Source organism: Suricata suricatta, chromosome 3, assembly GCF_006229205.1.
Source record: "Suricata suricatta isolate VVHF042 chromosome 3, meerkat_22Aug2017_6uvM2_HiC, whole genome shotgun sequence".
Lineage (NCBI taxonomy): Eukaryota > Metazoa > Chordata > Mammalia > Carnivora > Herpestidae > Suricata > Suricata suricatta.
In genome coordinates this window covers 64,944,629-64,962,379 of record NC_043702.1, presented here as the reverse complement: position 1 = coordinate 64,962,379, position 17,751 = coordinate 64,944,629, and the positions used below count along the sequence as shown (strand labels likewise).

The following is a 17,751-nucleotide window of genomic DNA, read 5'->3' as shown; positions in this document are numbered from 1 at the left end:
TTTTTTTAAAGAAAAAAAGATTCTTGACACTGTAGCATCCTCTAGTAACAAAACTCTTATCACATTGTTTAATTTCTGGTTTTAAATTCAGGGAAATCAAAATGGTGGGGAATCAGCTGATCTCACACAGAGGGTCACAAAATAGAATGTAAATGGCAGTAGAAAAGTACCACCACGCATCTTTATTTTCAGGAGGTAGCACTGTAAGGCCCGGCTGCCAGGCTACACGACTGGAAGGAGGGTCTGGCCTGTAAGTGGAATACCAGCTTGAGGAGCATTAGGAATGCGAACTGCCAGGACGCCCCGGTGGCTCAGCTTGACCGGACGCTTGATTTCGGCTCCGGTCAAGATCATACGGTTTGCAGGTGCAAGCCCCCAGCTGGGCTGTGAGCTGACAGTGCAGAGCCAGCCGGCTTGGGATTCTCCACCTCCCTCTCTCTCTACCCTTCCCCTTGCTTGCATGTTCTCTCTCAAAAATAAAGAAACGTAAAAAAAAAAAAAAAAAGAATGCTCTCCCATGGGGTGCCTGGATGGCTCAGTCAGTTAAGCAGCTGCCTCTTGACCTCAGGGTTCTGAGTTTAAGCCAGTGTTGGGCTTTGCACTGGGTGTGAAGCCTACTTAAAAAAAAAAAAAAAAAAAAAAGGAAAATAAAAAGCATGCAAACTGCCATAACCAAATTTGTCTTGGAGGGCTCACCATCTGAAGCTAGAAGGCACTCCCCTAAGATTTAAGCCACTTTCTTTAAGACAAAACAAAACAAAGCAAAACCACAATGGCACAGAGAGGCCTTTTCTTTTCTTTTTCTGGCTACCCTCAACAATTCTCTCCATTTCACAGAGCCGCAAGGAACTTGAAAATAGGTCCTATATAAAAGACTGAGGAGACACTCTGGAACCCAATCTCATCCTTAGGATGAATTCCATTTACACATTCCAACAGAGCTGTTTCTCTACTAAAGACTTTCCTTAAAAGCAATTCCAGCAAACTGGATATATTTGGTAATTAGGCAGAAATCACAGGGTGTCTTGGAGAGTCTCTGTTCCCAAGATTTTGCTTTTAACAGGAGTACAAACCCACATTCATTTAAAATTCTCTGTGTTGACTTTTTTATCCAATTATTTCCCAACTTATAAAAATTATTTTTTAATCTACAGTTTGATTGACATTAATGGGACCTAATGAAATTCACTTTAAATCAACTCTACACCTATCATAACTGTAAAAAGAAGACAGCGGAGCCTAATTCCTAGTCCAGTTTATTTTGGAGAATATACAATAACCTCTAAGCAATACTTCCACAAGGTACATGCATGTTGCCTGTTGGCCTGTTTTTATCGCTAGTGAAAAGCCAGCTATCTAGTAACAAGACTGTTTTCTTCAAAGATGGATTACCTCTGGTACCTGGAGTGTTAGGTAGTGGTTGCTGTGCTATTGCTCTTTAGTTGGCATTTAACTCTGGCCGAGGGGTAGGGCCTGAGCTACCTTAACGTGTCCCTGTCCTACAGAGGGGCAGATGAGGGACCAAAATACGTTAGATGCTGACAGAGTTCTAGTTGAAGGGAAGAGAAAGAGACAACATGTAACTAGGCCCCTGGACCTGAGCAACTCTCAGATTTTCTATGAATCTATACCTTCTTCAAAGCATTCAGGAGGACCTTCCTCAGATACCACGTGAACAGTCTACATGTGAGTATGAAAAAAGAAAGAGAAGTAAAAACAGAAGGCCAAATTCCTGGAGGAGGCAGTATCTACTAAGTAGCACGTAAAGAAAATCAAGGGCCCTTTCAGTCCGACCAACACACAGACTCATGTCTCCCTGTATCTCCAGCTAAGTCCAGTGATAAACTGGAAACACAACAGACAAGCAAAGGAGAAAAATCGAAAGACAATACCTCTAACACCAGGTGAGTCCTAGTGCACCAGCCAGGGGGATAAAACAGGGGTCCCGCTGATGACAAGCTGCCAGGGGAAACCAACTGACTCCCCTGTTAGAGTACCTCCAATGCGCGCGCTGGCAAGCCCTGGCTTCCTGCATCTGGATCGGTTAAAGTGTTAGATCCGACCACTCTTCCACTTGAAACTGTTTGGTAGTTTAGCATTGCCTCCAGGATAAAAGTTCTCAGCTGTGCCTGCCTCCCTCTCCGCCTCATCTAGAAAAGCTTTACCACAATTAAACACACACACACACACACACACACACACACACACACATACACACATACACACAATACACGTATAAAGTAGGCAGAATAATGGCCCTGATAGATGTCCACACCGTATTTCCTGGAGCCTGTGAATATGAGAGGTTACCTGGCAAAGAGGAATTAATGTTGCAAATGAAATTAAGGGTGCCAATCAGCTGATGCTGAAATTAGGTAAATATCTTGTATCGTCTAGGTGGATCCAAAATAATCACAAGGGTCCTTCTAATTGGAAGAGGAGGCACAAAAGAGAACCAAGTAATAGCATGAAAAAGTCTTAGCTCAACATTGCTGGTTTTAATGGGAGGGAAAGGGACCGTGAGCCCAAGAATCTTGGCGGCCTGTAAAGTCTGGAAAGGGCATGAGAAGTCGATTTTCCCTCAGTCTCTGGAGGGGAATGCAGGCTCTCAGATACCTTGCATTTAGGCCAATAAGACCCATTTCAGACTTCCTGAATGACAACAGTGTCAGATAATAAGTTTGTGTTGTTTTAAGCCACTAGTCATTGGTTACAGCACCCATAGAAACGAATACAATAGAGTATATTTAAAGTGGATATTTGTGCCTTAAAAGACGTTTTAAAAAGAATCAAATGAGAAACGAAAAGGTGAGAAGGATACAATCTTCCAGAAGCTAAGCATTCTATATATGGAAGGATCAAAAAAAGCTTTCAATAGAGTTCATCAATTCTTAGACACACATTTCTTTTCAAATTTTAACATTCATAAATTTGCCTTAACTGTGGCATCTGATACTACTGTGGACCAAGTGACTTGTCATTGCCTGAAATGTTTGGCGAGATTAAGAAATCATTTGCCTCAAACCTTGCAAGGGGGACGCCACTGTCTAGAAAGACAAGCCGAGGCACTACGGCAGAGCACCTGCCTGGGACGCTCTCCCTCCCTGCAGCTGCTGAGGGCACAGAGCTAGGTCGTCTGCATGAAATAGGGGTGTCCAGGCTCTGAGAGAAAAAATGATTCAGGGAAACTAGACTTAGAATATGAAGAAGCATCATAGATGCCTCATATAATTTATTTCAGATAGGTGGGTAGATAGATAGATAGATGTGTGTGTGTGTGTGTGTGTATGTGTGTACATAAAATTGGTAAATGATGAAAATTGACTTCTATAAGTCTAAATAAATATAAAATAAATATCATAAGTGATATAAAAACATACCATAATATCATTGGCAGAATTCTACATATGCAAAAAAAAATAATGGTGCATTCAAGTAAAATCAGGTGCATATTAGAAAGACTGCTTTAAGGAAGTGGGCTTTAAAAAAGAAAGAGAAGTGGGCTTACAATCTACTTCTGAGTTGGGTGTTTGACCTTGAGATCAAATTAAAGGGAGGAAGCCTTGACTAACAAGGTTGAAAGCATCCCCTCTACCAGCCTAGCCTGATTCCCAGAGCTCTAAGGGAAGGGAAGAGAAAACCAGAGATCTCAAGGTGTCTTCTCTACTGTAACTCTGATGGGTTAAAGGATTCCAAAGAATGCCAGCCTCTTCATCTATAAATGAAGAAGACCCCATTTGAGGTTATTGGTTCTTAATTAGGCAGACATCTGGAATTCACTCACTAACTTGGAATCCCCAAGGATAGGGCTGGGCACATAGGGCTTCAGAATGCTCCTCAGGGGATTCCAATGCACATCCCAAGTTAACCAATTACTACTTCTTTGGCTGGTTTCCAACACTGTCTACAGTTCTTTTCTTTTTTACATTTTAAGACCATGAGAGCAACATAGAAGCAATTACTTACCATGAGGGTTTCAAAGAATCAAACTTCTAAGCTTTGTTGAAACCAAAATCACAAGTCATTTAACAGGAGACTATTGAAAAACAAATCTCTTGTAATACTAAAAGAACTAACTACGGTAGCTATCTGCCAAACCAACAAAAGGAAGCAAATTTCATAGTTAATCCAAAAGCTTCCTTTAAGATATTTAAATGATTTTTCTTCCAATACCACTTCACATCCACTAGGATAATTATTTTTTTAAAAAGGAAAATAACAAGTGTTAGTGAAGATATGGAAAAATTGGAATTCTCATACAGTGCAGGTGGTAAATGTTAGTCACTGAGGAAAACATTTTGGCAATTCTTCAAAAGGTTAAACAAAATTACCATATAACCAGCAATTTCACTCCTTGGTATATACCCTCAAAATTGAAAACAGGTATCCAAACAAATACATGAATACACATGTTCATAGCAGCACTCTTCACAATAATCAAAAGATGCAAACAACCCAAGTATCCATTAATGGATAAATGAAAAAACAAACGGTCTAACATATATTTATGTATCTGTACACACACACACACGCACACACACACACACACACACACAGACACACACAGACACACACAGACTCAGGAATATTATTCAGCCACAAAAAAGGGAATAGAGTATGGACAGTCTATTAGGTGAATGAACTACAAAACAATATGCTAAATATAAGAAGTTAGACACAAAAAGTCATATATGATATGATTCCATTTCTATGAAATGTCCAAATAGGTAAATCCTATAGAGACAGACACAGACATGGGTGGTTCCCAAGGGCTGGGAGAAATTGCTTAATGGTATGGAGTTTCCTTTTGAGGTGATAAAAATTTTTTGGAGTTAGTAGAGGTAGTGATTGCACAACACTTTGAATGAACTAGATGCCATTGTATTGTTCATATCATTAATGTGTACACAATTAATAATATGTTCATAATGTTACCATAGCTAATTAAAATAGTTAATTCAGTTAATTTTATGTTAGGTGAATTTGACCTGAATTAAATAAAATAAAAAATAAATTAAATTTTATCTTAAAAAATAAAAGAATAAAGCTTTAAAAAATAAAAAAATTAAAAGAAAAAAAGAATAAAAAATAAATGTTTTCCAAACCAGAATGACAACTAGTCACTCTGATTCTGATTATTCTGCCCTTCTTCAAAAGGAAATGGTTGATAATTTGCATAATTGTGAAGTTGTATTAAATTTACCATATAATTTTTAAATTAAATGTTTTCTATGCATTCTAGAGGAAATCACTCTGTGTCTCTCTTCCCCACATAACCTTTAGAACATTCTTACTCCTTTCAAAATGCTCGCTAACAAACTATGCTTATTTAGGTTGTAATTTCTGCTTAGCACAAAGTAGATGTTTTCATACTATATCTACATTAAAATTTGCATAATAATTTGAAGTAAACTACAAAACAATGTATACATAACAGTTAAATGAAGTGCATGAAATTAAAAGAACTCATCCTGCTAAACATACTTCGGTGGGCATATTTTAAAATATGTCATGTTGGATTGATGGCAATACGTTGAAAATGCACACTGAGTCACGTGGAGAAGTTTTAATCAGTTACACTAGCTATATCCATAATCCTTTAAGGAAAATAAAATTCAGAACATTTCTAAACATGGAATACTTACTCCGTACACAAAAGATAATAGGCTCTTCCATTGTACTCTGCAAATGTTTCTCTTTTAAATAAAATATATATATATATATATATATATATATATATGTACCTTTGGGTACATGCACTCACAGTGAAATACAGATGTTTCCAAACTTTGACGGCACTCAGAGCATTTAATATAAATTCACACCTGCGGCGACATTACCTTAAGCAATCTAATCGCGGTCACCCAGCACGTCCTATTCTGCTCTTCTTCTGCACAGAGCATTTTCAGGTCTCGGGGCCCTCCCGCTTTGTTAGGCTAGAAGGCCACAGCACATTGTTTATCGTTAATGCATATCTTGAAGGTAACACCTGTTGAAATAAAAGCCACTAAAATTCTCCTATATATAAGAGAAAGCTGTCTCTTTTTAAAAGAAATTAAAAGAAACTCAAGCTTACCTAAAAGGCTGAGGCTTGCTTTATTCATCTATCAAAATATTAAGCCTGTACCTTAAAGCAGAATCCATAGTTAGTCGGCGCTCCGTGTTTTTTTTTGCCTGCCAGTGACACATAAATATCACTATTGCCAAATTCGCTGAAAAACTGCAAGTGCCGTGGTTCCTTTAAAAAAAATATATATGTGAGTGTTGAAGTGAATACATAGTATGGTACACTCTCTTTTGTGTTTCTATTATATTATATAATTTATACTTTGGCAAAAGTTATTTCAAGTAATTTCACAGAAACAAAAGGGAAGAAAAATTAAGTTACTATATCCTTAAAGGAACCAGGAGCTTGATACAATATTATTTGAGAAGCTGTCACTTGTTTATAAATTTAACTTCCAGCATACACCAACACATTTATCTTCCTATTTATAAAGTTTTCTCTTTAACCACCATTTCAGAAATCTCAGGGACAGAAGACATCAAAGAATGGAAATGTTTTTCTTGTCCAGGTTTCAAATAATGGTAGTTGAACAAAGGCAAGAAGGCTGGTTTGATTAAAAAACGTAAGGTAGGACATTTTGTTGTTGTATCAGGGCTTTGATTTCAGCATTGGTGGCACTGTACGAAAGAAAGTACTTTAAGCTTAGTTATTGCTGTTGTTACTTTTCTTTAAAAAAAGACACACTTTAGGAGAATCTAGAAGACCTGTGTCTTCCAATAATAATTACTGCATCTTTGTAGGCTTGTATAGCTGTTGCTAAAGACTGTTGTACACATGGCAAGCTTTTTTATTCAAATTTTTCCCATCATTTATCTACTCCATTGGTACTGCTGGTAAAGTCTTATTTTTAAAGCCCTATTCATGCAACTCTCAGAGTTGCAGATAAATGCATTTTGATCAAAAAGTGATGCAGTGGATGGGGTCTTGGTTGGACAACAGACTTAGAAGTCATTGAGAAAGATACACTTAAGGGGACAATGCTTCCAAAGCAAGTTGGTGGTTTCCCAAAGTGTCGGATACTTGAGATGCATGTGGGTTCAGTCAGCTCTTGCCATTTCGAGTCCTCAGCATTCCCAGGGCGTTCGGGGGTAGTCTTACTAGACTGTATTTATAGTGACGGACTCATGTCTGTTCATTACCCAATTATCAGTGACTGAAACAAGCTTGAATAATCAATGTGATGCTCCATTTTATACAGATAATTTCAAAAATAAAACCTGAAGAAAGAGATCATGTGTGGCTTGTTCCACACAGAAAAGCCTTAAAACCTTAGCAATCACCTATAAGATGGAAAAAGTGGAAATCATCCTCTGAAAGCCTCCTTTAATGGACTAAGTGGTTGGTTTCTACAAATAGAAATATTCGCTATAATGTGTGGCATGTGTGAGAAAGAGGATCATCCCAACTCAAAAGAGGAAAGATGCTAAGGGTTAGATTCTGAATGGATGTGGGGGTTTTTTTGGCATTTGGTACATGACTGTTTTTATATTCTCTTTGAGTTATTAAATTACTATGAGTTTCCTTTAAAAAAAAAAAAAGGCTGGTTTGAGCCTCCACAGCAGTTAGAGAAGACAAAAGAGAAAGAGACAATGATTCCTGCTTTGTTTAGAAAGGATCAGCCCTCCTGTTGGTGCACTGCCTTGCACATCACAGCAAGCAATGAAATGGGGGTCTGACTACTTTTACGAAAAGAAGGAAGCCTGCACCAATGAGTTCAGGGAGATTACCTGGCAATGGAATGTGTCTGAATTTCAAGGCAAAGTGGAATCATGAACAGCTATTTCTTCTCTGGGAAATCCATGAGATTTAAAGCTGGCCATGGGAAATCACTAGGTCATATGACTCTGTGACAGGTTAATAACTTGGAGAAGTACTTAATTCTGGGGTTGGATGCATAATCCAAGCTGACCAAGATGCATTTGTTCTTTAAAATCGTGCTGCCAGGAGTGTGGTCCCACACCAGCAGCATCTGCATCACCCCAGAGCTTACTGAAAATGCAAAATCTGTGGCCCCACCACAGACCTACTGAATCAAAATCTGCACTTTAACAAGACCCCAGGTAATTCGTAAGCACTGACATTTGAGAGGCAATGCTCTAAAACAAAGCTAAACAGAAAAGACAGAAAACCCTGAACATTCAGCAGTGTGAGCAACCCATTCAGATCCAAATCCAAAATACTTCCAGTCACTGACCAGCAGGCTACGGCATCCCTGATGATTGGTAGAGCGAGGATTTCAGTGTATGTCACTGTTCCTCTGTGTGTCACTGTTAGGCATTTTGATCTAATGAATGACTACAGTTCCCAACTCCATGGGAGAATAAGGCAGAAAAGAAAACTGTTAAAAGAGACCCAGCCTTGCGCCCTTGGAACAAGGGAAGAGGAAGGAGAAAGGCACTTTTACTGTCATGGCCTTTAAAACTATTTTTTTATAGAAACTGATTTGCTAGTAAAATGTCTGATTTCTATGAAGAAAAGATAAAACCACCCCCATCCACTGATGCTGTAGAAGTCAATGTAGCTGAGCCATCTGGATGTAAGAAAAAGGCAGCGTCAGAAACGCTCGAAGGCTGCAGAGGCATGGTGAGTTCCATCTCTTGACAGATTTTTGCTCCATCACTGCAGATGTATCAAGGTTTATGACTTAAGACCACAAGCCTGGGTTGGCATGGTAACAAAGGCTACACATGCACATGTGCATGCAAGGGGAGAGTTGAGGAGGGGCATACTTGGAGGCTTCTCTAAATAAAAGTCACAGTCACATCTCCAAGGCTTGTAGTGGTGCTTAACTAACTCCCATGCAGCCCAGATCTTCAGAAAGTACAATAAATCAAGACCTTCTCACAGGAAAACGATAGGAAATTGTCTCTTTGCCAGATAGAAATGTCATTAGACATTAGAGAACCTGCATAATTTATATCAAGGTCATCATTCTTGAGGTTACCTAATACTGTGAATTTCTTTTTTTGAGGGGAAATTTGAAATCATTTTCATGTACGGAACATGAGCTCATTAGACACAGGCTAGAGAGAAGAATATTATGTACTGATGTACAGCGAAGTACGACGCTATGTTGAAAAGAGCTACGGTATGGGCTGAGAACAGATGTTTGATGCTTGTGATTTTGCCTGGCCAAGGGAAAGACCATTGCAAGAAAAAGTATGGGTCCAGTAGAAGGAAGAAGAGCTGACTTTTATATAATGGTTGGGCAGGGAAAGGAGGTGAAGGCTAAAGTAAAAATATAATGGGCAGTTGATTTTAATGAGAAAGCTATAGAAGAAATGAGAATTTAGAAATTAAAGAAACATTATCATAACTTCCAGTGAAGGTTGGCTGGAAGAAGTACATCGGCATGATGACTTGATTTCGAAGCCACTTTTCTCTGATGTTAAAAGTAAAACAGTAGAGGCGCCTGGGTTGCCCAGTCAGTTAGGCGACCGGCTTTGGCTCAGGGGATGATCTCACGGTTTGGTTCCAGCCTCTGTTGGGCTCTATGTGGAGCCTGCCTCACAGTCTCTCTCTCCCTCTGCCCTTCCCCTTTCATGCTTTCTGTCTTTCTCAAATTAAATGAATAAACTTAAAAAAAAAAAAAGATAATCCAGCACATATTTGTTTAAAAAACATCTTCATATATAAATTCACACTTAGGAACAAAAGAAAAAATGCAACCCCACTAAAATTTAGACCAAGGAAATTCCAAAACCTTAATTACAAAAGTAGGTAATTATCCTGACATTATTTATGATACAAAAATCTGAAAATTAGTTAAAACATTCAAGGCAAATTAGTTTAATGCACCTGTATGATAGGCACTAACAGTCAAATGACATACACTTAAAATATGTCTGTAAGGGAATGTACTACTAAAATTAGTGGAGCCCCATTCCATCACTTAAACTTCAAGGAAATACACATGTGTGCACATACTCATGCGAAAAGCAACAAAGGAAAACCATGTATGAGGGAAAGCTCAAGAAGGTATGAAAGAGTCAAGTATTACTCCTTGTGGGTCCATATCTCCTGTTAGGACCACCTCTGGAATATCTGGTCTCTGTCATTAACTGTATTCTGGGCATTTCCATTTGAATGCTTCACCCTCAATATAATATATCCAGAATTAAGATCATTATCTTACTTCTAAGATAATGTGATAGCAAACTTCCTATTCCTGTTTATTAAATCATTGTGTATTTCTTTATTTCCTTCTTTAAGAACATTTAAAATGCTTCCTCTACTTTCACATCAATAGGTCAATAAGATCTAGCCATTTGCCATTGAATCTTATATCCATCACTTTCTTCCCCCTCCACTGTGCATAATAGTAGGCCTAGGTTAGATCCCATCAACTCCACTCTGGATTACTGAATGACTACCTAATTAGCATCTGTGCCCCCCTCTGCTCTCTGCTTCCTTTGCTCCCTCTCCCTCATTCTTTTATCTCTCTCTCCCTCTCTCTGTTTTTTAAGCTCCCTATGGCCATAGTAATCTTACAACTTGATCATCTCACTCTTCTGCTCAAAAAGTTTCACTTGCTTCCTATAGTGAGTTGAGTGATAACTACCACCCCCTCAAAAGATATGGCCATGCTCCCATCCCAAGAAACTGTAAATACATCCTGATTTAGAGAAAGGTTCTTTGCAGATGTAATTAAGTTAAGGATCTCAAAAGGAGATAATCTCGGATCATCTGGGTGGGCCCTAAATGCAGTGACAAGTGTCCTTACAAGACACAGAGAAAGAGGAGAAGGCCACATGAGGACAGAGTGAAGCCGCCACAAGCAATGAGTGCCTGGAGCCACAAGTAGCCAAGACAGAAAGTCCTGCAGAAATTGAAAGGATCACATAACGAGAGTGAGAAATAAATAATGGATGAACATTGCCAGCATAAAAGAAAAATAGAAATTTGCAGACTGAATGCATATGTTGAGAATCAAGTAAGATACATCAGAATACATGCGAAGGCACCTAGAAATATGGTTGGGGAGATTACTGAACACCAATGACTATCATAATATTTGAAAAATGGCCAGAAAAAAAATGACAGATTACCAACAAAGAATCAACAATGTTGTTTGACAACAATGGATACATGAAAACAGAATTAAAATAGTCACCCATGAAAACTCTCAAATGTAGTTTTACCTGAAAGATATCAATTCATCGCATAAAACATCAGCACCCACAAAACAAGGCATAGTCAACACTGTCTAGACTACACAGAAATACAGAGGACGCAGTGCTGAGCACTGTGAGAACTACACGTATGAGTGACGGTGTGTGCAGGAGTACACAAGTAGGTCTATGTGACTACACAGGTATATATACACGCAAAGGAATACATCTGTCCACCCTGATGGCAATGTACCTTCCTTTAGGAATCTACCATCTAGCTAAGGAGACAAAACTAACACACACAGACATTAAAGAGCAATTACAGACTCCTCAGTGGAGTGTTACTAAGTGCATCGACAACAACAGAAGTTCAGAAGTGGGCAAGATCAGCAGAGTAACCTGCAGTGAGAAGAAAAGATATGCACTACACTGGACCTCAAAATCTGCAACTGAGGATAAGGAAAAAGGGAGTGAATTCGGAGTAGAGAAGAAATGAGCACAGTATGTGGTACCAGAACGAGAGCATCTAGATTCCATCACAGGACATATGTTGAAACTAGTGTGAAACAAAGCTGAATGGTCAGTTCTTAAATGGTTATGGCAGGGGCATCAGGATGGCTGGGCCAGTTAAGCCTCCGACTCTCGATCTCAGCTCCAGTCATTATCTCGCAGTTCATGAGATCAAGCCCTGCATCGGGTTCCAAGCTGACAGCAGGAGCCTGCTTGGGTGGGATTCCCTCCCAGTTTGTATGGGCCCCTCTCCTGCTCATGTTCAGAGTCTCTCTCAATAAATAAATAAATAAATAAACATTTTAAAAAAGGTAAATTGTAGCAAATATTTGGAATCTATAATTACCAACTTTTGATATGAAGCAGTTAAAAAAACAAAGCCCACTTTAACATAATTCATAACATATCATTGACATTTCAATTACCTTTGATGTCCCTTTAGTAGAAAAATATAAACCAGATCTTCTTAGAAGGAAGTAAATCTTTTTCCAAGACTTCTTTCCCTGTTCTTTTGCATGTAAGAAGCCATGGATTTCAGGATATGTGCTTGAACTCAGAAACATCTGGAAGAAAAGTTAGACATTCTCATACTATTTTTGAATTAATGATAGTGTAGCCTTATAGAAATCTTGTTAAGATTTCAAATATAATTATGTAAAATCTAGCAGGGTGAATAATACTTATATAAACCATTATAGAAATGGCAATATAAATACAACAGAAAATAAATGAGTCTTTTGATAACCCAAGGCAAGTTCCAAATGAAAATATGTGCACAAAATATACATTCTAAGCGGTCAGTACTTAGCCAAATACCAAACTGGTAAGTTATTTAAAGGTCTATCTGAAAAGCTAGCCTTTGTCTAAAAGTTAAGTCCTGATACTTTTCATCCTATTCTATGATCCTCCCTGAGAACACAGCAACTTCATTATAGTCCAAGTAAAGACTACAATCTTGACTTCAATTATTCAAATGTTAAGAAAGTTGAGCTGAGTTCACCTCCCTGATGAGGTAAAGCAAAGAGTCTTTTCTTTGTCTGCCAAGGTTCTCAGTTGTGGATGGCTACAGCAGGTTGTGTTTTCCAAAAAGAGCTGCAACACCATCCTCCAGCCCACAGGCTCTTCTGCAAAGTGATCTTACCCCTGGACCGTGAAGAGCTGTTTCTCTACCTCCTTGAATCATAGACACAGCCTATGACTGCATTGACCAACAGAATATGGCAGAAGTGAGAGTCACGTAGTTCCAATTCTGGTCCTTAACTAGTCCTTCACTAGTTAACTCTTGGAAGCTAGTTGTCACATGAGAAATGTGACTACCTGGAGATGGCTCCGCTGTGTGAAGCCCAATGCAACTAGAAAAGCCCTTGAGGATGAGACCCCACGTGGAGAGAGAGGGAGAGAGGGGCCAAGATTACCAGGGATAGTGAAAAGCTATCTTAGAAGGGGGTCCTCAACCTACCAGAGAGTCCATGGGCCTCAGAGATGACCCACCCAGCTAAACCCTTCCCATATTCCTGACCTGCAAACTTGTTGGCAAAATGTGAGTGGGCACTTAAGCCATTAAGGTTTGGAATAGTTTGTTACACAGTAATAATGAACTGAGAGAGTGGGCATGTGCCGGTTGGGAAAGCGAGAATGAAAAGGAAGAGCTCTGTATGAGCAGCTGTGCGCTGCATCCTTAATAAGACGGTGGAAATGCATTACCATCTCATTAAAAGAAGAAAACAGAAATCCCTATGAATAAACAAATGCAAAATGGAAAAATTGAAAGAGAAATTACTAGTAAAACAATGTGACATATTTTAAAAGGCTACTCTGGGAAATGCTGAGAATAGATATGTATGTTTTTAAGTAAATTATTAAATTTTTTTAATTTAATGAGCCACAGTTATTAATTAATTGACATGCAAAACAGGCAAGTAGGTTTTTTAGTTTGAGTGCTTTCCAAGTTATTAAACCAAACCAATTAAATTTTAAAAAGGGAGTCACAGAGGTCAAACTAGAAAAAGAAGAAACGTTTTAAAAAGTGGAAACATTGCCTCAGTGGAGAGAAGAGGTCAGAGGCGCATGCAGGACTATCTGATTCCAAAGCTATGATTTTTCTTGTTTTTACAATTTCACATTAAAGTAATATAGCTATATTATAGGAGGATGGGGGAAGGGAGGCAGAATAAAAACTCCAACCACCACCCTGTATCTTAATCCAGCAGGGAAACACTGCGAGGGCCTGGGGGGGGGGGGGCTCCTCATGTGCAGCTGCTGGGCACTGCCACTCATCCTAATACCCTAAGGGGGCGTCTGTGAAACCCGGTAGCATATAAGGAGCTTCCAGGAAAATCTCTTGAGACTAATCACATTTCTAAAATATTATGAAGAGCAAAAATGAAATATAGCCTATTAAAAGCCCATAGAAAACAGATCTGCACCACCCAGTATAGCTACCAATATATTTAAATACCAATATACTTAAAGTAGTATCTGTTTTGGAAACATTAAAAGCTGACTTCTTTAATGGTCAGAAAATATTGAGTGGGTCTGAGGATGCCCAGGGGCTTAGATCAAACAGTAACTATTATAAACATTGCTCAACATTAACCTGTTAACAACGACAGAGCTTCTGATATGAAATCTACCAAGCTACACAAAATAACTGAAATCACTGTTTTATTGTAATGAACATTATCTTTTTAAAATGATCTCATAAAGCCATTGTAGTTTGGAAGAAATGAGCCCAACAGATACAAAACTAAGGAGACTTTTAATTAAATAAGTAGCATTCTTAATTCAGCTAGGACATTTCAGAATTCTGCTCAGGTATCCAACACAGCTATGATACGTCAGTGTATGAAATATATATTTTTATGTCTGTTTTTCCCCTTTCACTTAATTGCCGAATATTTTATCACAAATAGGATTGAGAGCATTTATTATAAAAGTAAATACTAAATATCTGTCAGTAAAATGCGTACACTTTACTGGGGATTTCGATTTTTCAAAAAGACTAACATAATCCTTAAACACATCCTAGAACAAAATTCTGCAAGTTTCCTTTCATGATACACATTTTTTAAACACTTAACATCCTTTCACGATTGGCCAAAACTGGGAAGAATAATGGTGTTGGGAGGCTTTCCTAATTTCGGGAATTCTTCATTCAGGTTTTGTTGGTTTCTTCCCTATTCTTTCTTTTTCTAGTTTCACCTCCAGCAAAAATGAATCAGTCAAGGTATATCATTTCAAACTCTAGGCATGTATAATTATGGACCTTAAAGTTTCCCTTTATTATGCTGTTACTTACATACTTTAACAGGAATATATTTTACCTGCAAAATCTGTGTGGGGGATATTTCACCATTGGTTTCAGTTGCAAAAGACACCATATGCTCTGGAAAAAAATACTGGCGAAAAGATACAGGTTACATTATCTCAAAAGCCATGCTAGGAAAGATTCAATATGACCAATATAGTAAGCTAGAGCAAAAGTTCCTTACATCACTGTGTTGAAAATTCACCTAAAGTTTTTTTGTTTCTTTTTTAATGCCAGTCCCTGGACTCTACTTTCACATATCTTAATGAGAAGGTATAGGTAGGGCCCAAAGCTTAGTGAACAGCCTCAGATAATGCAGATGCGGAGATCCACATATGTCAAGTTACAAAACACTGCTCTCATGAGGACAGTGTGTTTGTTCCCACATCTCTTCCCTGAGTCCTGCAGCCACTCTGGCAGGGACTAAAGGATTAGCAACTCCATTTCACAAACTCAGGGCTCACAGAACTAAAGGGTATAGCCAAGGTCACAGCCACATGTAGAGGAGCCAGGATTTACAATAGGGCCAGGGAGCTACAAGTCCAGTCCTTTCAACATACTCTTTTTCTAACCTTGTTTAATCATAAAATTCACCCAGGACAGTTGTTTAAAATAGGAATTCCCAAGCCTCATTCCTGGGGTGTCTGATTCCGTAGGTGTAGGTAGGTCTTGGGTCCTATGCTTTTAATAAGCACTCTCTCCTCCCCCACGTGATTTTTCTAATCAGACAAGTTTGGGAAAATATAGACGACTACACTTCCTCAAAGGACAGGGCTTTACCACAGTTCTGTTATATTTGGTCTAAGACCGTGTTCAGTATTAGTTCCGGCACTCCTGGTCTGCATCCCACTAACAGCCCTCCTGTCCCTCCAGCTCAGTAACGACAAGCAAAAATGTCTGCAGACATGGTCAAAACACCTCCAGTTGCTCTAGGTCTACAAAATTAGTGTACACACTTGTTTAAATAAGAATACTAATAATAATTTAACCCAAACCAAGCACTAAACCTAACTATACTTTTAAATTCTTGCTTTAAACAAAGATTCACAACAAGAAAACAGTTTCCCTTCAAATTCTAATTCTACTTTTTATTAGGACTCTTATTTTCTTTGTCAACGATCATCCTATTATGTTTTTACTAATAGGTTCAAATAAAAGAAACCATAAGAGCTCTTTCAGGGCTTGAAAATATTCTATATTGGTGTGTACCATATATTTTTCATAAAGGATCATTTCAATCCAATTATCCAAAACTTAGTGTAAAAATATACTACAGCTACAGAGACAAAAACAATTTAAAATAATGAGCCCAGAGGCTATTCTGACTTCTGCAGATCCCTAGTCTTCACTAGGAATCTGACACATTTATTTTCTTTTAAAGAGCACTATAATGAAAGAAGTATTTACTGGATAATGCTCTGGTCTTTAACTCATTTCTACCTAGCTCAGTAATTACTGAACTGAAAATATATTTTGAAACAGCAAGATTTATATCAATCTTAAATTTTTGGCTAAGCTATGGCACTCCAAATAACCATCAATCTGTTTTTACCTTAGAAATTTTCTTATTTAAATTTCCTACATTCTGTGAAAAATGGTAAACTATAGTATTTTGGAGATGCTTGAGCATATCTAACAACTGATTCCCCAAAATAAATGTAGTTTCTTAAAAAGCAAGAAAAAGAAAAAATAGCTCCCCCAAATTGTCCACCTGAACGTCTATGATAATGCTGACTTAATCGTTGATAAAGTAAGAAAAAACATGATCATGATTTTAAAGGAACAGAATTCTTATCTACAATTTACCAAATAGGATATTACATTTTATTTATAGTGACTCTTTCCTCCCCATGAAATAAAATGAAATTTAACAAATTCATTTATTTTCTATAGTTATTAATGAGGATTTCACTTACCATTGGGTTTTTAAAGAATTCATATTTGGCATAATTTTTTCTAAAGTATAGTTTATTTTCTTCTTCCATTCCCCAGTTAGATAGCACTTCAATCACCAGCTCATGGTCTTCTATTGTCCTTTCTGTAAGGAACGTTTCAATGAGTATGTCAACAGATAGACACATGGATGGAAAGATGAATGAAGAGATTGACAAATAGGTAGGTAGAAAAAAATATATGTGGGCACATGTATCCATCCAAATATATAAAACATGTATGTATCTTTACTAAATATAGCAAATTTCAACTCAGATCTAGGATAGCCAGATGGATAATATTTTCAGCAACCTTGAATTAGTAATGTTGATTTTTATACCAAAGCAGACTGAAACCTGAGGAGAAAAATGACAAAATATCACAATGCACTTTTTGGTAATTCTCAACTCCTTTTATTGATATGTAAATTATAATTAAGTTTGATAATAAATCTGCATTAAGAATTCAGGAGCTATTCTTTTTCTCCAACTCATTGTGATGCCAAAATTAAAATATTTGCCTCAAGGTTGAACAATTCACCCCATTAAGAGATGAAAAATTTTGACAGGTTCAAAATGCATTTGAGATACATAATCTGGATAGTTGAGAAAAATTAAATAAATGCCTTAAAAGGAAAGATTTTAATGCAAGCACATACAATTTTAAGAACCCTCATTTCTTGTGGCACTTTATGCTTTCAAAACTAATGTTCAGGCAACTATATTTTGTATTAACAATGAAGATAATTAGGTAGGATAGGAAGACACTAATGAGGAAAGGTACTTACATGAAATAGGCAACGACAACTTTAAAAAGGTGAACAC

At 37.8% G+C, this 17,751-nt stretch overlaps 1 protein-coding gene across 1 annotated transcript in view; it reads right to left on the bottom strand.

Moving 5' to 3' along the window:
* Nucleotides 1-17,751, bottom strand: part of GRB14 (growth factor receptor bound protein 14) — a 63,434-nt gene that overhangs the window by 11,002 nt on the left and 34,681 nt on the right. Inside the window, exons 3-7 of the mRNA XM_029934480.1 lie at nt 16,912-17,033; nt 15,012-15,086; nt 12,114-12,251; nt 6,128-6,238; nt 5,841-5,936 (exon numbers count right to left, since the gene is read on the bottom strand). Of these exons, the coding sequence (XP_029790340.1) occupies nt 5,841-5,936; nt 6,128-6,238; nt 12,114-12,251; nt 15,012-15,086; nt 16,912-17,033 (542 nt within the window). The remainder of the gene's footprint in view (nt 1-5,840; nt 5,937-6,127; nt 6,239-12,113; nt 12,252-15,011; nt 15,087-16,911; nt 17,034-17,751) is intronic.